Raw genomic sequence first — 18,725 nt, 5'->3', positions numbered from 1 at the left:
TTGAGCTGAGCGAACACAGTTGTCGCTTGAGCATGACGTCAGAACACGGTTATAAAAGCCGCTCTCTTTCGTCGTCACGTCCTCTTTCCGTCGCTCTTCTCGCTTCGAGGTAAAGAAGTCCGATTCGCCGCCAACAGAATCCGAACCGATCGTTGAGTTGTTTTAACCGTCTGCAGCCGCTGACCGTGTGTTTGTTTCTCCTCACAGGAATCTCTCCGCACGATGAGAGCCAAGGTGAGATGATGGCGGTTCTCGGCTTTATATCCGCGTCCTGTCGCAGGCTGTGCTAACATCTACATAACATGGCGCCTCGCGCTGCTTTAGTTCAGTGTGAAAAGACTTCTTCTCTGTTCTGTAGTTTAACGATGATTAAAGTGACTTAATTAAAAACGTAATGGTGGAAAAGCTCGTTGTGCTTGAAGGCCCGCTTTGCTGCATGCTACGGTGTTAGCACCGCCGACCCCGGGCGGCCACGTGTTGCTGCTTTAACGTCCTGGTGTTGCGTAACAGTTCCTCTGCATCGCAGCACGCATGCGTCTGTCGGTACCGCCGATATTTGGGATGCCAGCATGAACTGTACATTTATGAATCTCTCTTTTATCTTCCAGTGGAGGAAGAAGCGCATGCGCAGGTAAGCATCAATTGCAGTCCGCTTTCTGTACAAACTGCTGTTTGTCGGTGCACGTGTGCTGGTCTCCGTCACGTCACGGGTCCGGTCCGGTCCGGACCAGAACTCCACTGATCTGCTTCAGTCTCTAGATACGGAGGAAGGAGCACCTTTGATTGGACTTGTTATTTGGACATGTTGTGGTCACAATCTGATGTTAAAAGCTCAGACAGTATTTTTATTTCCAGAGATGGCTAAAATCATGGATCCAATGTACTTGCATGTTGGAGAAATCGATATATAAATTTGCAACCATCCCCACATGCATCAGATTAAGAGCATTTTGGGAAGGAGGGTTTTTTTGAGGCTGTTAAAATAACATCATATTGATCACAGCAGTAACTCAACGCATTCAGATTAAGTGGTTACAACCTAAATTGTGTTCTGTGTTGTTGGCAAATCAAGTATCAGACATGTGATGCGTCTGGTCTAAATATCTGCTTCATGGCAGCCTGAATATCAAATGACCTCATGTCTTCATGAGTTTGAAATGCAGACATGTTGTCACTTTGATTAAAAAAAACAAAACACCCTGTAACATTTGAGATGGACAATAAAATCATAAAAGCTTGTCATGCATGGAAGTGGCTGAAGTATTGGATATTAATCACAGCCTTGTTTTCTCACCTGAAACCTAAACTTCCAGGTTAAAACCCCTAAATCAACAGCTGACGCACATCGTCACCAACATGTGCAAAAAGTAATTTGACAGTCGGCCAGCAGGTGTATATTTTATATTTTTCCTGACCGCTGCGTTTTATTTCAGGCTGAAGCGTAAAAGGCGAAAGATGAGGCAGAGGTCGAAGTAAACCTTCATCCCGACAGCCGTCATTCCCGTCTGAGCCGCTCCGGAAGACCCGACCCAAGTGGATCGCTTAGATCAGCGAAACGAAGGACTTCAGCGGCCCAAGTTTCACGCTGGACGGCGGCGAGGACGCTGGACAGATGTGTCAACATCAGGACTGCAGCTGCGTTTTGTTCATGGACCATAATCCATCTTGTTCTGCTACAACTGTCCTGTGGTGTATTGAACAATAAATGAACACTGTTAAAATTACCATCAATTTGAGTCTCTTGGTTGGTTTGATGTCACAAGATTATTTTGTGGGTGTAGTTACATTTGCATAAATGGATTTCACAGCTTGTACGGAAGTGTTACAGATTAATACGATGTTATAATGTATAATTTTATGTGACATTCAACAACCGTCAGTCATCTGACTGACAAAATAAAGTTTTCTACAGTCAGCTGTAAAAACTCAAAAGTTGAATGCACTGATTTTGATAACTTCTGCAAATTAATTACATATTTCAATAGATAATGGTCCTATATTCAATGGCCTTTAATAAAAAGGTTTCATTTTTATCTCGTGCTAAATTTGAGCTTTTTTTTCTTTCTGCCAGTTTTACCTCAAAGGAGACTTCATCACGCCGCCGTTCATCTTGTGCACTGGCACAAGTTCAATATTTAAACCAATTTAACACGCGTCTGCTTAAAAGGTCAAGATGTGTTAAAAGGCCACAGTCGTCTTTTCTTGTCGGTGCACACTGGAGATTTATAAATGTCAGTTCAAGGTGAAAACTCTTGAAATGTTGGTTCCAACTCCAGATTGCTGCTGAAGTAGAAATGCTTTCCAACCACTTGTTGCAGCAGCACAAAAGTGGAAGGAAGGTGTAAAAAAATCATTAAAAAAGTCAATATAGTAAAACGAATTAAAAAAAACAGGAATTTTCAAAGCGAGGTAACCTGTCTGTATTTTATTCTCTGTTTCTTTACTTTTTTTTTTTAAATTCTTAATTTATTTGCTTCCTTATATTATTTGAACCTATGATGCTGCAACAATAATTGTCCTTCCTATCTAATCTGTCAGATATGATCTGGGTGTCTTGTTTTGACCGTAAGGAGGAACCTGCGGGAAGGCGTCGCCAGGGGGCGCTCTGCCTCCGCGCGGGGTGCTGCACATTGAAGACGCCGTAGAAGAAGAGTTAGTATTGTAAACACAAGGATATGGCTGACGAGAGGGGTGGAGGAGACGACAACATTAACGACAACATGGGCAACCAGCTGCAGCTGCTACCAGGTAAACCCGGACTTCAAACAAAGACGGCCGCGTGTTTGAGCGGGAGAGCGCGTGACTCTTCCTCCCGCCAACAGCTGGCTGACATGAGTCCTCCTGCTCAGCAGGCCACTGTTCATGTTCACATCCCGCCGGGCTCTTTTCCTTTCAGTTTTACCTCCATAGGGAGTTTTAGTTTTCTTTAGAAAGGACAATGCTGCAGCTAACTGTGTGTGTTTAAACGTGTTGTCCCGCGGCAGACAGTGAGGAGGAGGAGGACGACATGGACACTGAGGACCGGGACAGTGAGGAGACAGAGAAGCCCAACACCATCACCTTTGACCCCAGTCTGCCTACGTCACATGCTGTGAGTGATGCATCACCTGTGAACACCATGTGCCTCCATACAGGTGTACTTTCAGTCTTTTTTTTTTTTAAAGCTGTGTTTAGTGTTGTTTGATTCACCCCCCCCCCCCCCCCCCCCCTGTGACGTCAGTACCTGGGCTCAGACATGGAGGAGTTCCACGGCCGGACCGTCCACGACGAGGACAGCTGTCAGACCATCCCGGTGCTGCCCCACACGGCCGTGATGCTGGTGCCGGGCCAGACGCTGCCGCTGCAGCTCTTCAGGCCGCAGGAGGTCAGCATGATGCGCAGCGTCATCCAGAGGGACCGCACCTTCGCCGTGCTCGCACACAGGTGGGTGGAGAGGGACAGAAATACCTGCTGGCAATCATCAAAGGGTGGGCAGGTCCTACAGACTGAGAGCCTCCATCACCCCCCAATCCGCACACACACACACACACACACCTGACAAGAGTGCAATATTGATTTTACCGTGTGCACTTCTGACCATGATCTGATTTTGCTCTACCAGCCACTTACTGCCTTTTATGTATTTATTTACTGCACTACTGTACTGCTTTTTTTAAATTTTAATTTTTTTTTATCTGTTTTTATCTGTTATTTGTCTTGTTTGTCGTGTTTATCTTTGCTGGTCTCTGGGAGTACCAACCCTAAATTTTGTTTTATGTTTTTACGATGATGAATAAAGTGTCTTATCTCTTAAAGGGGCGCCAGCGTGTCGGTTTATTTGTCCAGACGAGGACTTTCAGTCTGTGAAAGCAGTTGTATCTTATTTTCAGTGTCGAGCTGTAAAAAGTCTGAAAAAATAATCCCTGATGATGTATGATGGGTTATATTGGTAAACAGAAAGCCTTCGTTACAACCTGCACAGAGTGAGAAATACTTTTTTGGCGGTTTTAAGTTGAACAGTTGAAAATGTTGGATCGAGTGCGATTGACTCACGAGACACTAAAAGTTGTGATATCTATAACTACTCTTTTTATTTTTTTTTTTTTTTTACAATCTGTCTCTTGTGAGTTCCCGAATCTTTTAAGAAGTGAAATACTAAATAACTGCAGCAGGTTTGATTTGTTTTCTGTTTTTATTTGAATACATTAATTCGCTCTGTCTCTGCAGTGATTCAGGCGAGCCGGAGGCCGAGTTCGGAACAACGGCTGAGATCTACGCGTACCGAGAGGAGCAGGAGTACGGCATCGAAACGGTCAAAGTGAAGGCCGTCGGGAGGCAGAGATTCAAGGTCCACGAGATACGAACTCAGGCAGACGGGTGAGTTTTTAACCGCCTTGTAAAGCTTTAAGTCAAAGGTTGCTGTCGCTCCCTGATTCAACCAAGCAGCTGGACCGTGATTAACATCACAGTTCACAGCTAGAGGGCAGACTAACTCTTTATACTGTCCCCCTCAGGAAGTGAATTCAAACCATCATCGTCCAACAGTTATGTCCTGCAAACGTGCTCATTCAGGTTTTCTCCTTAAAACAAATATAATGATTTAAATCTGGGGTTAACACACAGTAGTCCTGCATGTTGGAGAGGTGTTGTAGCTGCAGAAGAAGAAAAGGGGATGCAGGATGGATATCAGCTGTCGGACGGAGAGACAGCGTCACCAATTTTATAGTCTGGAAGCCCAAAGAGACACCGATCAGCTGACGTCCCTCACATGTCCTGAGCAGGAAAGCTGCGACTTCTCTGGTGTTTATTTTGGCAAAATAAGAAAATCAGACGTGCGACTAATGTGTGTGAACGAACTGTAGAAGTTGTAAAATAAACTGCTGTTTGCAAGCGATGAAATGGATGTTGGTACCGTCTGCAACCTGCAGAGATGGATGGATGGATAATAGACAGACAGACAGACAGATATGTAGAAAGAAGTGAAGGCCCTCGTCAGGTCTATAATATATAATAATATATATACTATAATATGCCAATATACTCTGAAACACTTGAGTTGTCTGCTACAAGAAAACGCACATCACTTCCTTTGTGCTTCCTGTTGTTGGAGGGTAGAAAAGTTTCACGCGTCACTGCTGCTGTCAGACTGTCGATCACGTTGACCTCCATCCTCCACGGATCAGGAAATGGTCGAGGTCTCCTGTCCATAAAACGGAGGCTTCATGAAGACGCATCTCCTTCTTTCTCTGATCGCTGTTCTATAATGCGCACAAATTGGTGTCCGTAATCCTGTTGACCTCCTTCCGTGTCTCTATCTAAGCTATCAGTCACTTAAACAGGACTTGTCCTCTCTTGTCTGATGTAAGCTTTATATTACAGTCCACTGTATATTTGAATACACTTCCTCCCTGTAATATCTAAAAATATTTCTGCAGAAACAAACATCTGGAAACTCCTGACATGGTTTAAAGTGTATTAAACACTCGCTGTATTTAGTGTTCTGATGTTTCAGCTGTAACTCGTCACGGTTACACCGTTGTTTGTGTTTGTTTGTCTTAACTCCAGAGAGTTCCCTTAGAGAGCTCTGCGTGAGGAGTCGGACAAATATTTCTCACCGCCGCCAGAGAAAATACACAGATCGCACCTTTTTTTTTATCATCATCATCATCTTACATTTACAAACATCTTGTCACTCTCGTTATAACGCTGTTTGTTTAATCTGCTGTTCATCTGCTCAGTTTCACTCACCTCCTGTTGCCCTCCTCCCGGTCTCAGGATCAGACAAGCCAAAGTGCAGATCCTCCCAGAACGAATCCTTCCCGACCCGCTCTCCGCCGTGCAGCTGACGCCGCTGTCCAGGCTCCACATGCACCCGTCGTCCAAACCCCCGACTCAGAGCTGCAAGCAGGCTCAGCGCTGGTGGAGCAACTACCAGCAGGTCAGACACCCAAAATGGAATAAAAAAACTAAAATCTAAAATAAAATAAAAAATTTCTGCAAAAAATGGCGTCAACAGAAGCTGCGCTGAAAGTACGACGGCGTGTAGTCGTCTTTACAAACAAAACTCCTCATTTACAGTCAGCAGGTCTCGGCTCCGTCGACTCTCATCAGTAAAACGAACTCAATGCACCAGAAAAAAACTGGAAAACAGGAAGTGACAGTGTTTGTGGGAAATATGGTCTTGTTAAAATGAGTAATACCGTATGTAGAATTAGTTTTATAAACACTTCCAGTCGGCCCCGGAGAAGAAGGCAGATCGTGTTTCTATCTGGTTTCTTCTTCGTAGAGTTTCAACCTGCGTTTTGTGGACGCAGCGATGAACTGTAATCACAGACTATGGTTTTTAGAAGTGTTCCTGAGCCCATGCAGTGATTTCCACTGCAGAATTGCCTCTGTTTTTAATTCAGTGCTGCCTACATTTTTCATAAAACATTAAAGTTTCTCAGTTTCAACATTAGAAAATGTTATCTTTGGTCTATTTTCAACTGAATATGGGTGAACATGATTTGAAAATCATTGCAGCCTGTTTTTATTTACATTTTAAACAGTGTCCCAACGGGTGATATGTTGGTGGGAGATAATCTGTTATATCTTCTTTCCAATATTAAAAGAGGACAAAATGAGCCACTTTTTGAAGGTGTTTGTCTTCCCAGAGAGAGTTTCATACTTGGAACAGTTGCAGTAACAGTCTGTGCTTGAAAACATGTGTCTCACGTGTGAATCCTGGGAATGATAATTCGGCTTTTTTTTAAACAGACCTCAGCTATTAATAGGAGGTGTAAATGTGGTCTGTTTACCTGTCTGTGTGCTCGGTGTACTTTTTAGATTGGTCCTGCTTCTTCTCACTGCGAGGAGGGGAGAGAGGAGAAGCTGTGTGGATGTTACGGGGCTCTGGGATAAAGTGAAAAGTGAATTTAACCCTCTAATTGTGCATCTGCTGTTCCTCACAGAGGAAGTTTCACTGTGCCAGTGTGACGCCGTGGCCGCCGTGGGTCTACGCCCTCTACGACTCTGTGAGTCCCGCCTGCACCGCCTGGTATTTCCTCCACGTGTAAAACACCACGTAGTGAATGTAAACCGTGATCTCTGCGCTTCCTCCTTCTCAGGAGTCGCTCATGAACAGAGTGAAGAAGCAGCTCCACGAATGGGACGAGAACCTGAAGGATGAATCTCTCCCGACCAATGCTGTCGGTCAGCCTCTTACAGATGGACACACACACGCACACACACACACACACACACACACACACACACACACACACACACACACACACACACACACACACGCACACACACACACACACACACACACACACACTCTTCATTTCATCCCTCTGTCTTCTCTCTTCTGTCTGGTTTCTGTCAGATTTTTCCTACAGAGTGGCGGCCTGTCTGCCCATCGACGACGCTCTGCGGCTGCAGCTGCTGAAGATCGGCAGCGCCATCCAGAGACTCCGCTGCGAGCTGGACATCATGGACCGGGTATGCACAGGTCACCACGAGCACCGCTGCCCCGACACACCTCCCCTCTGTCCCCGTGGCCTCAGGCGTAATCCAGCGTTCCTACTCGTGTTGCTCTGATCTGGTTTTCCTTTAGGTTAGGTTAGGTTAGGTAGTTACTTTATTAATCCCCAAGGGGAAATTTTTTTCGCTACAGCAGCATACAGAAGCAATAAGATAATAATAGAACAATAGAAAAGCAATAAAATAGCAGGAAAATAGCAGTAAAAAATATAAAATATAAATATAAAATATAAAATGCACAGTAAATACAGTATATACAGTACAGTATATATCTATATATATTATATACAAACAACCAAGAAACACAGTCAACAGTGTTATTGTTATGTGATGGATTTTGCCAGAGGTGAGTTATTGTACAGTCTTTCCTTCAGAAATTGTGTGAGCTGACAGACGTGTTGTAATATTTCAGCCCAGATTTGGCCTTCACAGTCCAAAGTGTTAGATTGTTTGGTTTCATAGGTGGTAACGAGGGGTTTTAATACATCAGTAGTCAGTGTGTCGTATATATATCCGCTGTTTGGCACCTTGAAGGAGTCGATCTGATCTCAGGGAGAGTTTTGGACTTTTGGAGTCTCATCTCTCCACGAACATCCACAGATGAAAAGATTAATACAAACAGAACAGAGCAGTCTGGCGTCCGTCTTTCCAGTTTAACTCGGTGCTGTGTGTCGTCTTACGTCCTGCTAGCAGCACGTAGCCTGGTGTTACCACACCCAAGTATCCTTTGTAAACAGACCAGTCATTGCTTTCTAATAGGTGTAGACGTCGGCTTCATTTAGAAACTGTTGGAGCAGCCTTTGATCCATTAACCGCCCTATGATGTTTGCAGAGACGTCCTTTAAAGTGAAGCCGAGCGAACCTCCACTTTCCAGGCAATAATCGAAGCAGAGACGAAACAGTTCCTCCAGGAAACTTCCGATCGCAATCAGTAATGTAAATGTCAAGCAATCTCCACATAATTTGCGATGAACTTTCATTTATAAAAAAAAAAATCCTGCTATTTTTCTGTAAAAAATGTCATCAACAAAAGCTCTGCTGAAAGTCGTACAGCATAAAGTCGCCTTTCCAAACCAAACTCACCTTATCAACAGAAATATATATGTAATATATAATATATATTCTTCAGGCACTTTCAGGCATGTTGCAGACACGTGCCCCCCCCCTTTCCCCCTCTCCCCCAGGTACTAATAATGGATGGATAATGATCATGGATATCACTCAAGATAATGAGGTGAAATTAGGAAGAATTCATCTTCGTTCAGAGTACAAATCATATTAAGGAAAAAAAATTGTCCCTGCAACTCTTTCACAGTCTTTAAGCTGGAAATAGACACAAGGTTCATTGTGTGATTCTGCTGCTGCATTAGCAGGAGCTGGATGTGTGGAGGGCTTCATAAGCGTGACTGCCCATTCGGGATAATAATCTGCTAATGGACACTGGTCACACTGCAGAGAACTGCTGGAAACATGAAGGACGGGATGATGATTATTATTACAGCCTTCTTGCGTTGAGAAGACCCTGTTAACACGATTATCTCCTCTTGTCCTCAGTGCACATCGCTGTGCTGCAAGCAGTGTCAGGACACGGAGATCACGACAAAGAAAGAGATCTTCAGGTGAGGACTTCACACGCTGTTTTTTAGTTTAAAGTCCACTTTCTGCTGTAGTTTTGATGCACAAACGCTTTCAGCATACTTTGAGAAATATTTTTCAATATCTTCTGTAGTTCTACTGCTCTACCTAAACTTTTATTCTAGCTCCTATTTAACTCTATCTTATTATTATAACTCTTTAATCCATTTCATTGTCTTTATTTTTATTCTTGTTTTGTTTGTATTTAATTTTTATTTTAATCTAGTTCTTATTTTACTCTGTTTTATTCCTTGAAATGTTATTTTAGCTTTTAAATCCATCTTCTATATTTCTATCATCTTTATCTTCTTGCCACAGACTGAATATAAAAGTGTTCGTAGCTTCAGGGCTGTAAAATGGTTCCAACGCTGAAGTACTTTAAGCTGCAATACCAGCGAGTGCCACTAGAGGTCGGCTCCAAAAAGCCTCCGGCTCCATAGACTCCCGTTCAGCTTCTCTCATCAAATCCAAAGTGAATAAAATGTGTCCATCAGTTATCTTGGTGTTGTTAGCTAAAGTCACTCCTTCTTATTAGTTTTCTGGAGGTCCATCTGAAAATAATCCCTCATTCATTAGAAGAGAAGATTCAAGAAGACCTGTTTTTGGGGGCGTGTCTGTTTGATTGACAGGCCTGCGGTGCAGTCAGGTTATAGCTATCGGTGGGCGGGACGTAGTACCGTCAGGTTTCCAATCAGATCGGTCAGATCCACCTCTGGCTCCTCCCCCAGTTCGTCCAAATATGGTCACTTCCTGCTCCAAACCGCTCCGAACTAGCAAAGATGGTGACGGACAGAATCTGAACTGGAGGATTCATAATGTTCACAAATCAACAATGACATCACTGATGGTTGATGACATCACTGATGGATGCTGCTTTCTTCACACAGCGGGTCATTTGATTCACTAAAATTATAACTTCATGAAGCTCCAGCATGTTTAGACTTCTATATTTATAGATTTGTGTTTGAAGTGTTTGTTGTGGAAATTTTCTGACAGAAACGTCAACTTTCAAGCTGCAACTCACTTCATAGTTGTTGTTTTTAAAAAGAAAAATGAGTTGTCTGTGCAGCAGCTGGAATAAAGAAGGAAAAGAAAACTGCACATGTCTAAGTCGAGGCCAATTTGTCCATCTGATTGTGAGTTGCGTAAAGTGTCGCTCTGCAGCTCCAAACTCAGCCTGAGGACACTCGCACACACTGTTATGTAACGTCACTTATGTGTGATGATGGTTAATGGGTTTGTACAGTAGCGCCGCACAAAACCCCGAAGACCAACGAACCTTCGGGGCCTCGTGGAGCTTTACATGAAAAGTGCATTAACTGCCATCCAAATAATCAGAGCGTATTAGTGATGAGGAGTGTAAGACAGACGTTGAGAAGTTATTAACTTTTTGAGTTCACTTTCTCTCTGACTAATGAAACCACTGAATGAAGTTAAAACATTTTCACTTTGAGGCTCGAACAGGAAGTGCACGAGACGGACAAATTACTGCTTTAAAAACTGAAGGAAAATGAACTTCATGGTGCTGATTATTGTGTGTGTGTGTGTGTGTGTGTGTGTGTGTGTGTGTGTGTGTGTGTGTGTGTGTGATTATTTCGAAGAGATGAAAGTTGAAAACAAAATTTCATGTCTTAACTGTCTGTTTAGTTTTCCTGTTATTAACACTGTCCACGTTGTTTCTGTCCATCAACGAGACTGTTTTGATGTGAGTTCTGACCTCAGTTTGACCTTTAGTATTATATATTTTTGGTCAGGGTCCACCAATAGTTACTTATTTACACCGACAGCAGCCACGGAGCAACTTAACATCGAATTGAAGTCCAACTTTCGCTCAGTTTTAGCCGTTTTGAGTCTCTACCAACCTCTGAATGAATATCAGGCTGTTGATGGGCAGGTGGCTTACAGTCCATATTTAGTCCCTCCAGGATTTCAATGGGTTAATTGTTATTGTTCAGATCGAAAGTGTTTGGTTTTGCGATGTAATTTGTGGAGTTTTTTGCAGTGATTTGATTTTTTTTCAATTATTTAATTTAATCTAATTTTAAGATTAAATCTAAATAGTGACGGGGTCTGGATGCAAAACCAAAACAATCTGAAAGAGACTAAAATGCTCCACAGAGATCCACAAGATTTAATCTAATCTTACTGTAAAAATATTGATTAGCGCAGCTTTAAAGTTTAAAAATGTAGTTTGTACACGTATATATTTATATCTATCATAATCTGGCACGTATTCAGAGTTGGGTTTTCACTCCGTAGTGGGTTTAAAGGCTGTTGGACTCAGAGAGACTGCAGAACTCCAATTTACATTTCGTGATTTCTAAGTCAGTTTGGCTCCGTTTATAGATTTTATTGAGTCTCCATTCAGCCCGTCGGTTTCAAAGAATGGTTTTGTTTCCGGCTGTTTACTGGAGTCCCACCTGCCCTTTTGTGTCCCTGCAGCCTGTCTCTGTACGGCCCAATGGCTGCTTACGTCAACCCCCACGGTTACGTCCATGAAACTCTGACCGTCTACAAAGCCAACAACCTCAACCTGGTCGGCCGGCCCTCCACGCTGCACAGCTGGTTTCCAGGGTAACTCGTACCTCTCACTGTGCTTTTCACTGCTCTCATACGTCCATGTTTTAAAAGGGAGACATATCTCTGACGCCTTGCACCCCGCTTGTAGACCTCATTCTTTGATAACCACAGTCAGGGATTAAAGTCTCTACCCTCACAGTGTGGAATCATGTTTCTGCTCCTGTATTGGTTGTCCGAGGGTGGCCTCATGCATTGACTTGGCTCTCGCATCAAATCTGAGTGCCCCTAAAGTTTACTGCCACATCGGACCGGTGTGGAGTTTCATTTCTATCTCAGATTGTATTTAAAGACATTTCTAGAGAGCAAAGAAGACATTTATGAATTTGTATCACTGATGTACACCGTGAGATATTTGGTTTATGATCGCAGAATTAAATTGAGCTGTGGATCACACATGTGGATCAAGTACTGCAGCAATGTTCATTTTATCTGCAGTTCAAATCAGCTTTCTGGACTATGAGATCTGAACACATCGATGGTGGACCAAAACAACCACGTTGAGACTCTGAGCAGGAACCAGGACTGTTTCACAAGGGCAGAATTAAGAAATCCAGGATAACAGAGTAAAGACGGACTTAATCTCACCCAGTCAGTGCATCCGGGATTGATCTGTTTCACCTCTGCCGAGGCTGGCTGACCAGGTGCAGCTAGTTCAAAGCAGGTGTAACTAATCTGGATGAATTCAGATTCATTCACAGCATGAAGTGCTATGTACTTCACTCCCACTGAAAAATGTCTTTAATGAAAGCATAGCAGGAGAAAAAGGGCAATAGACTCCCATTTAAGTCCCCTCAGAAGATATAAAGTGAATAAATGATTTCACCACTTATGGTGTTAGCTCAAAAATAATCCCGTCATTAATTAGAAAATAAGCCTCAAAAAGCTGTGTTTTTGGGGTTGAGTCTGTTTGATTGACAGGCCTGTGGTGCAGTCAGGTTTCCGCTATAGGTGGGCGGGGCATAGCAAGATGGCTACGGCCAACTGGAGGTTTCATATCGGCTGTTTACAAACCAACAGGTGACGTCACTGTTGGTTGCCGCTTGAATATGTCAAAAATCAAGAAAAAGTCAAAATAATGAAAGAATGCATCAAACAAATTTATTGAACATCTAGTTTTTGTCAATTTGGATGGAATGAAAATAAACACCATTTAATTGATATTAATTGAGCTGAAGATAATGTTTAAAAATACATTCACTGAACCACAGCAGCTGAGGTCGGCTCGGATTCACAGATTCTCTGCTGTGGAGGAAACTATAAAGTTCTCAGAGCTGCATTTGAAGCCCACAGAGTGATTTTATATATATAGATATAAATATAAATATACACACAGATTGACTGAAAGTTTTCAGCTTAAAGTACCCCTGGACTCCACTTATTGTTACTTCAGCTGGCCGTTTGGCCGTTTCATGGACAGATTGATGTGGGGGACGACGCTAGAAGACAGTTTTTACTTCCATCTGCTGAAGGAGAAAGTGTCTCTCTTATGATGTGTTCATATACAAAGACAGTCGCTATGGCAACGCAGCTAGTTTGGAAGTCAGTCATGGTCGATTATACAACTTAAAACGTACTTGTAATGGACTTTTTAAGAAAGTAGGGAGCATCTTGTGTGCAGTAGTTGTTCATTCTGGATTTTAAAATCAGAAATTAGATGTTATTTTACAAACTAAATTTGACCAAATAATGACATTTTTTTGTGTGAAATATTTGTGTCAGCTGAGTATTTGTGTACATCCTGAACTGCGTCTCTTATTGAAGGAGCGGTCCTCTCTTTGTCCTCAGGTACGCCTGGACGATCGCTCAGTGCCGAACCTGCGGCTCTCACATGGGTTGGAAGTTCACTTCCACCAAGAAGGACTTGTCTCCGCCTCGTTTCTGGGGTCTGACCCGCTCGGCCATGCTGCCCCGCATCCCGCAGGTAGACGGGGAGGAGGGGAGGGAGGCCTCCCGCCTCTTCTGCCTGTGACCGTCCGTCTGCCTGGTTCGAGAAAAAAAAAAAGAAAAAAAAAAGTCCTGCGAAAACCTCCCCTTTTACAGCCTGGACCTCCAGCCGGTTACTCCGAGTAATCGATGCATCAACACCGCCTGTCACCTCCTGGCAGCAAATCCATCATATTAGTGGAAAGGTCACTCAGCCTTTTAAATGGCACTTTAGAGCAGGATGGATGTAGTGATTGTTGTTAAAGGTTCTTAAAATGTGGAGGCCGTGCTGAGACGCTGAGAGCTCTGCTGAAAGGCAGCAGACAACACGTGGGTGTCATCGCGGCATGCAGCTCCCCGATTGGCTCTTCGCCTGTCCAGCTGTTTTCTTGGCTGCTGCACACAGAAACACAAAAACGTATTCTGCACTGCATCGTGCTTTTATCCTCAACTCAAACATCCAGTAAACCTGCCAGCTGTCAATCTGCGAGTCTCTCCGGTATGTTTTCTGAAGTGATTTCAGAGACCAGCGGAGGAAACTGAAAGGAAGTGCTCTCGTGTAGATCGGATATTTTGAATCGAGCAATTAAATTGAAAGTATTTTTGTATGCAAGCAGATGGGAGATTAATTTAACACACTTCAGCAGATTTTTTTTTTCAGGTTATAAAAACAACAAAGAGAAACACTGGTGGTGACAATAATGTGTAACATACGTGATGTAATCTGTGTGTGTTTTCGACAAGAGGCTCGCTGTCCCGCGCGACGATGCGAGTCGTCTCGGTGCCTCGTGGCAGAAGGTTATTAAAGGTCAGAGCTCTTTAAGACGGCGTGAGCAGCGTTTTACCCGTCTGCGTTTAGTCTGTTCGTGTGTTGAGAGCTCAAATAGTGTGCCTATACGCTCCGGCTCAGTGTCCTTAAAGGAGATTCACAGACGGATGATAAACGGCAAAGTGATGAGACTTTGATTTTTTTTTTCTCTTGAGTTTTGTAGCCTCACAGTTTTCAGGATTTTACTTGTGGCGGTTTCGTTGCGAGTTGCTGGCTCACGTTTGTATAAGTGAAACTGTAAATGAGGCCGTCGCAGCATCTGTTGTGTGATATGACTGTTGTTCTGCTGTTCGTAAAAAATCTAACTTATTTCTCAGAAACTCGTCGTGTCACTGAGAATTGTTGGAAAAGTAATCTTTTGGAGTTATTTAATCGCAATAAGGAATCGACGAGAATCTCAGACTTCTTCTGAGAGGTGAAAATTGATGCCGCTTTCATATCTGGGATGAATGTGAAGCTTCACACAACAACCTGCTAGTACAGCTGAATACAGACTATAAACAGTTAGCATGTCGTCTCATATAACTCGTAGTAAAAACAACAATGTGTGGTTCTGCAGGTGTCTATTTCCTGGATGCACAATATTACTGCTCAGTATATTTTACAGATTAGACAAATAGGAAAATTTGTTGCTGTATGTTTTATTACCTTCAGACAGAGCCAGGTCAACAGTCTCCACATGTGTCCACTCTTTGTGCTAAGCTAAGCTAAGCTAAGCTAAGCTGCTGCTGGTTGTAGCCTTATTTCAAACAGACGTCTCACTCCCTACTCATGTTTAGTAACATTTATTCACATAGCTGTGCTCCACCCAAAACCTGCTGAATCAGCTTCTTTTATCTGAACAATAACAAACAGATTTTGTATCCCGACCGCGTCAATTCAACAGCATGTTTCTTTATGATTTCAATTAATGAAGCTCTCTGCTCACATCTGTCATAGAAAACAAAACAATGGTTATTTCTTACTTTAATTGTCCTGATTTTCTGGCTGTCCACATATCTTATATCTTTATAGCTCCGCCCCCTCCTGTTGCGGTCCAGCTGAAAATATTGTATTCATGTTATTTATCTGATTTGGGAGCAGCTGCTTGTTTCCAGCTCAGTGTGAGACTCTGCTGCGTTTATGTCCTCTGATCTCTGTGTGTCTCTCTGTGGCTTTAAAGGGAGACAGCTGTCCATTTAAAACTCCTCATGTCTTATTCTTATGGCTGAAGCAGGACATCATACAGATGTATGGAGTTGTGTTTAAAATAACTTCCTTGAGTCATCAGAAGAGTCTTTTCTTTTTAAATCACATTTCAAAGCTTTTACTTCAGTTTCATTTCATACTTTGTCTCACTAAGAAGACGTTTACACCCCAAGAACAACATATCAAATCTGAATTACTGCATCCTGCCTTCTGATATTATTCTGTCATATCACTGACTATACTGAGTCAGAGTTTCACCTATAAAACAATCGAATGGATGCTTCAGTGCAGAAATCAGTTGCCTGGTTCTGTAGAAGGCTTCTGCTTGTTTTTCCATGTCATTCGGTGTAAACACGGAGTAAAATAAACATGCAGGTTACACGCAGTGACTCGTTTGTTTTTGTCACCAGAGTGTTCATCGTTCGTCTTGAGTTAGGGAGGACATTGTGTGTGTGTGTGTGTGTGTGTGTGTGTGTGTGTGTGTGTGTGTGTGCGTGCGTGCGTGTGTGTGAAGCATTAAACAAGAGGGTAAACAGTTAAATATAAAAGTCTTCTCAGGATTGATCAACATGTGCCTCCTTGTGTTCGTGCTCTCAAGCTTCTGCAGTGTATAAATGTCCGGTGCAGATGCACATGTCAGCACCATGATTTGAGGATCTGATGAGTCTGTCTGTGTGGGAGGAGCTTGTATGGGAGGAGCCTTTGTGGGAGGAGCCTCGGAGCCCACTGATGTCTGGAGCTGAGGGCCCCTCAGAGCAGCATTTATAGTGAAAAGAAGTACATGGGGTTTGTTGCATGCAGCATGTGACCTCTTGTATGGCACCACTTCAGCTCGTTATCAAACAGCACTGGACGTGTTGTCTGTCTCTGTTGTGTCTCTGTTATGTCTCAGTTGCGTCTCTGTTATGTCTCAGTTGTGTCTCTGTTATGTGTCTCTGTTACTCTCCAGTGATGTTTGTTGATTTGGTCCGTAACAGTTTCTGGTAGTTCGATGCTTTAGTTTTTATTTCAACAAGTCATTTTTGCACTATTTTGTCTCTGTTATTGTTTTGTGTCTCTTTCTTGTTGTTTGTGATTGTTCAGTTTCTCTTTGCAGATACTTTGTGTCTCTTCGAATTTATTTATTTATCTCTTTGTTGTCATTTTGTATCTTTTGTTATTTTGTATTTTTTTGTTGTTTTGTGTCTGTTTGTTGTTATTTCATGTCTCTGTAGATGTTTTATGTTTGTTTGTATTGTTTGGTCCTTTTTCTTGCCTTTTGTGAAAATCTAAATAGTTGTTTTGTCTGTGGTTGTTTTGCGTCTCTTTTTTTGTTAGTTTGTGTCTCTTTGTATTTGTTTGTTGTCTTTTTTTTTATTTTAAACTTTTGTTTTATGTTTGTTTACTGTTCTCATTTTATTTCTTTAACATCCTACGATCCATCCTCAGAACATTTTGTGTCTCTGAAGTCGTTTTACACCCGTTGGAAGTTGTTTATGTTCATCTTTAGTTGGTTTTTAGTCATTAAATATTTTTTCCCAATAAGAGATGTTTACAGTTCCTTCAGCCAGAGTTTTGGATCCAGCGCCCCTCTGCCTCTTCGGGCCCCGGAGCCCCTGTGGGTCGGTTCAGGTGTTTCCTGTATGTTGTGTGTGATGTAAGATGTTTACGTTGATGCGTGAACGAGCTGTGTGTGTTTAACTGATGCGAGTTCATATTTCCAGTCGTTATTTTTAATTCCAGTCGGCGTGCATGTCGCAGACAGACGGCCCGCAGCTCCGTTCATACAGCATTCAGGTTTACGTAATGATCCGGGAGCTTAAACACAACCAAAGATGTTCCGGAATAAAACGGTGACACCTGAGTATTTAGATCCTGCTCCTATTTAATCACATCATGAAACTTAAAGAGTGAGATGTGTGTTCATCTGAGGAGTTGATAAAACAGTGAATGATCAGTTCACCTGTCTGCTCTCCTCTCCACAACATCTCATTACGAGTCATCATTTATCTTTCTGCCTGCGTTATGGTACCGAGGTTTGTATTTTCAATGATACTGGGGTTTCAAGATACTGCAGATCAGGACGAACCGCAGACTATTATTTCATTAAGAGCCTTAATTAGATTGAACATTTCTATTTTAGGATGAGATGAAACATGAGTGATATCCGTCGGAGAATCAGGTGCAGTAATTGTGGCAGTTGATGGATGAAGAGATGCAGCCAGTTCATTATCTTTAAAGGCTGATTTAATTCAGAAATGTACCTGCAGATGTTAGTCAGCTCGAGATGAAGGAAACACTCTGAATATAGCGAGTAATTATTATGTTCAAGAACACCGGAAAGACTTAAAGGAGATGTGACAGAGACTCTGTGTTTTATACAAACAAAAACTTTTCACTTTAATATTTTTTTAAACTTTTTTTGTCAAAAAACAAACATAATTGAAAAGTTTTGTAGACGCTCTCTGCTGTGCTCCAGTCTTGTATTTCTTTGGCCAGAAAAAAAGCACCATTTGTCCAAATAAATATAATATATACAGATATTACATTTTTCTTTTGTTTCTATCTTTCTTGTGACAGTTTTCGTGGATTTAAACTCTCTTTGTGTCGCCTGCCTCTTCAGACTGACTCTGTGATGTTGAGTCAGACCATCTGTTGCACAACTCCCGGTTCCTCTTGAAGACGGTTCTTTTTGCAGAACTGCAGTCCCAAACCGACAAAGAACCCCCAGCACGCTTCACTTTCCAAACTCGTCCTTGTGTCTCTCCTCAGCCTCTCTGTTAGAGTCAAACATGTCAGGTTTTGAATCCTCACTCCTCCATCTCTCATCGTGTTTTTGTGCACTGCTGAGTCTCTTGTCTTTCCTCCTTTCACACTGGAGGACCTGCTTTTTGTCTTGCTGTCTCCCACTGAGCCCACTCCGGGCCAGACTCCTCCGGACGGTGGATGGGTGCACCAGAGTGCCGCTGCTCACCGCCAGCTCCGAGGTGATGGCGCTGCTGGACATCCTCCGGTTGCGCAGGATGGTCAGCTTGATGTGCCGCTCGTCTGCTCCGCTCAGCTTCCTCGGCCGCCCGCTGCGCTGCTG

At 42.8% G+C, this 18,725-nt stretch overlaps 1 protein-coding gene and 1 long non-coding RNA gene across 2 annotated transcripts; both read left to right on the top strand.

Moving 5' to 3' along the window:
- The first annotated feature begins 51 nt into the window (after positions 1-51).
- On the top strand, positions 52-1,731 carry LOC138201245 (uncharacterized). The gene is made up of 4 exons (XR_011178477.1): positions 52-109; positions 208-234; positions 609-631; positions 1,434-1,731. It is a non-coding gene; the product is annotated as an uncharacterized lncRNA (long non-coding RNA).
- Positions 1,732-2,653: 922 nt separating this feature from the next.
- On the top strand, positions 2,654-16,043 carry crbn (cereblon). The gene is made up of 11 exons (XM_069154555.1): positions 2,654-2,748; positions 2,985-3,091; positions 3,221-3,423; positions 4,207-4,356; positions 5,755-5,917; positions 6,930-6,992; positions 7,086-7,170; positions 7,346-7,461; positions 9,058-9,122; positions 11,581-11,712; positions 13,504-16,043. The coding sequence occupies exons 1-11, from the start codon at positions 2,676-2,678 to the stop codon at positions 13,685-13,687; spliced, it is 1,341 nt and encodes a 446-aa protein (XP_069010656.1). The 5' UTR covers positions 2,654-2,675; the 3' UTR covers positions 13,688-16,043.
- The last annotated feature ends 2,682 nt before the right edge of the window (positions 16,044-18,725 follow it).

This window comes from Embiotoca jacksoni, unplaced genomic scaffold (assembly GCF_022577435.1).
Source record: "Embiotoca jacksoni isolate LCO1_2020_lvr unplaced genomic scaffold, fEmbJac1.0.p SCAF_1, whole genome shotgun sequence".
NCBI classification, from domain to species: Eukaryota; Metazoa; Chordata; class Actinopteri; family Embiotocidae; genus Embiotoca; species Embiotoca jacksoni.
The sequence above is the reverse complement of the archived record's forward strand: the minus strand, read 5'-3'. Positions and strand labels throughout refer to the sequence as shown.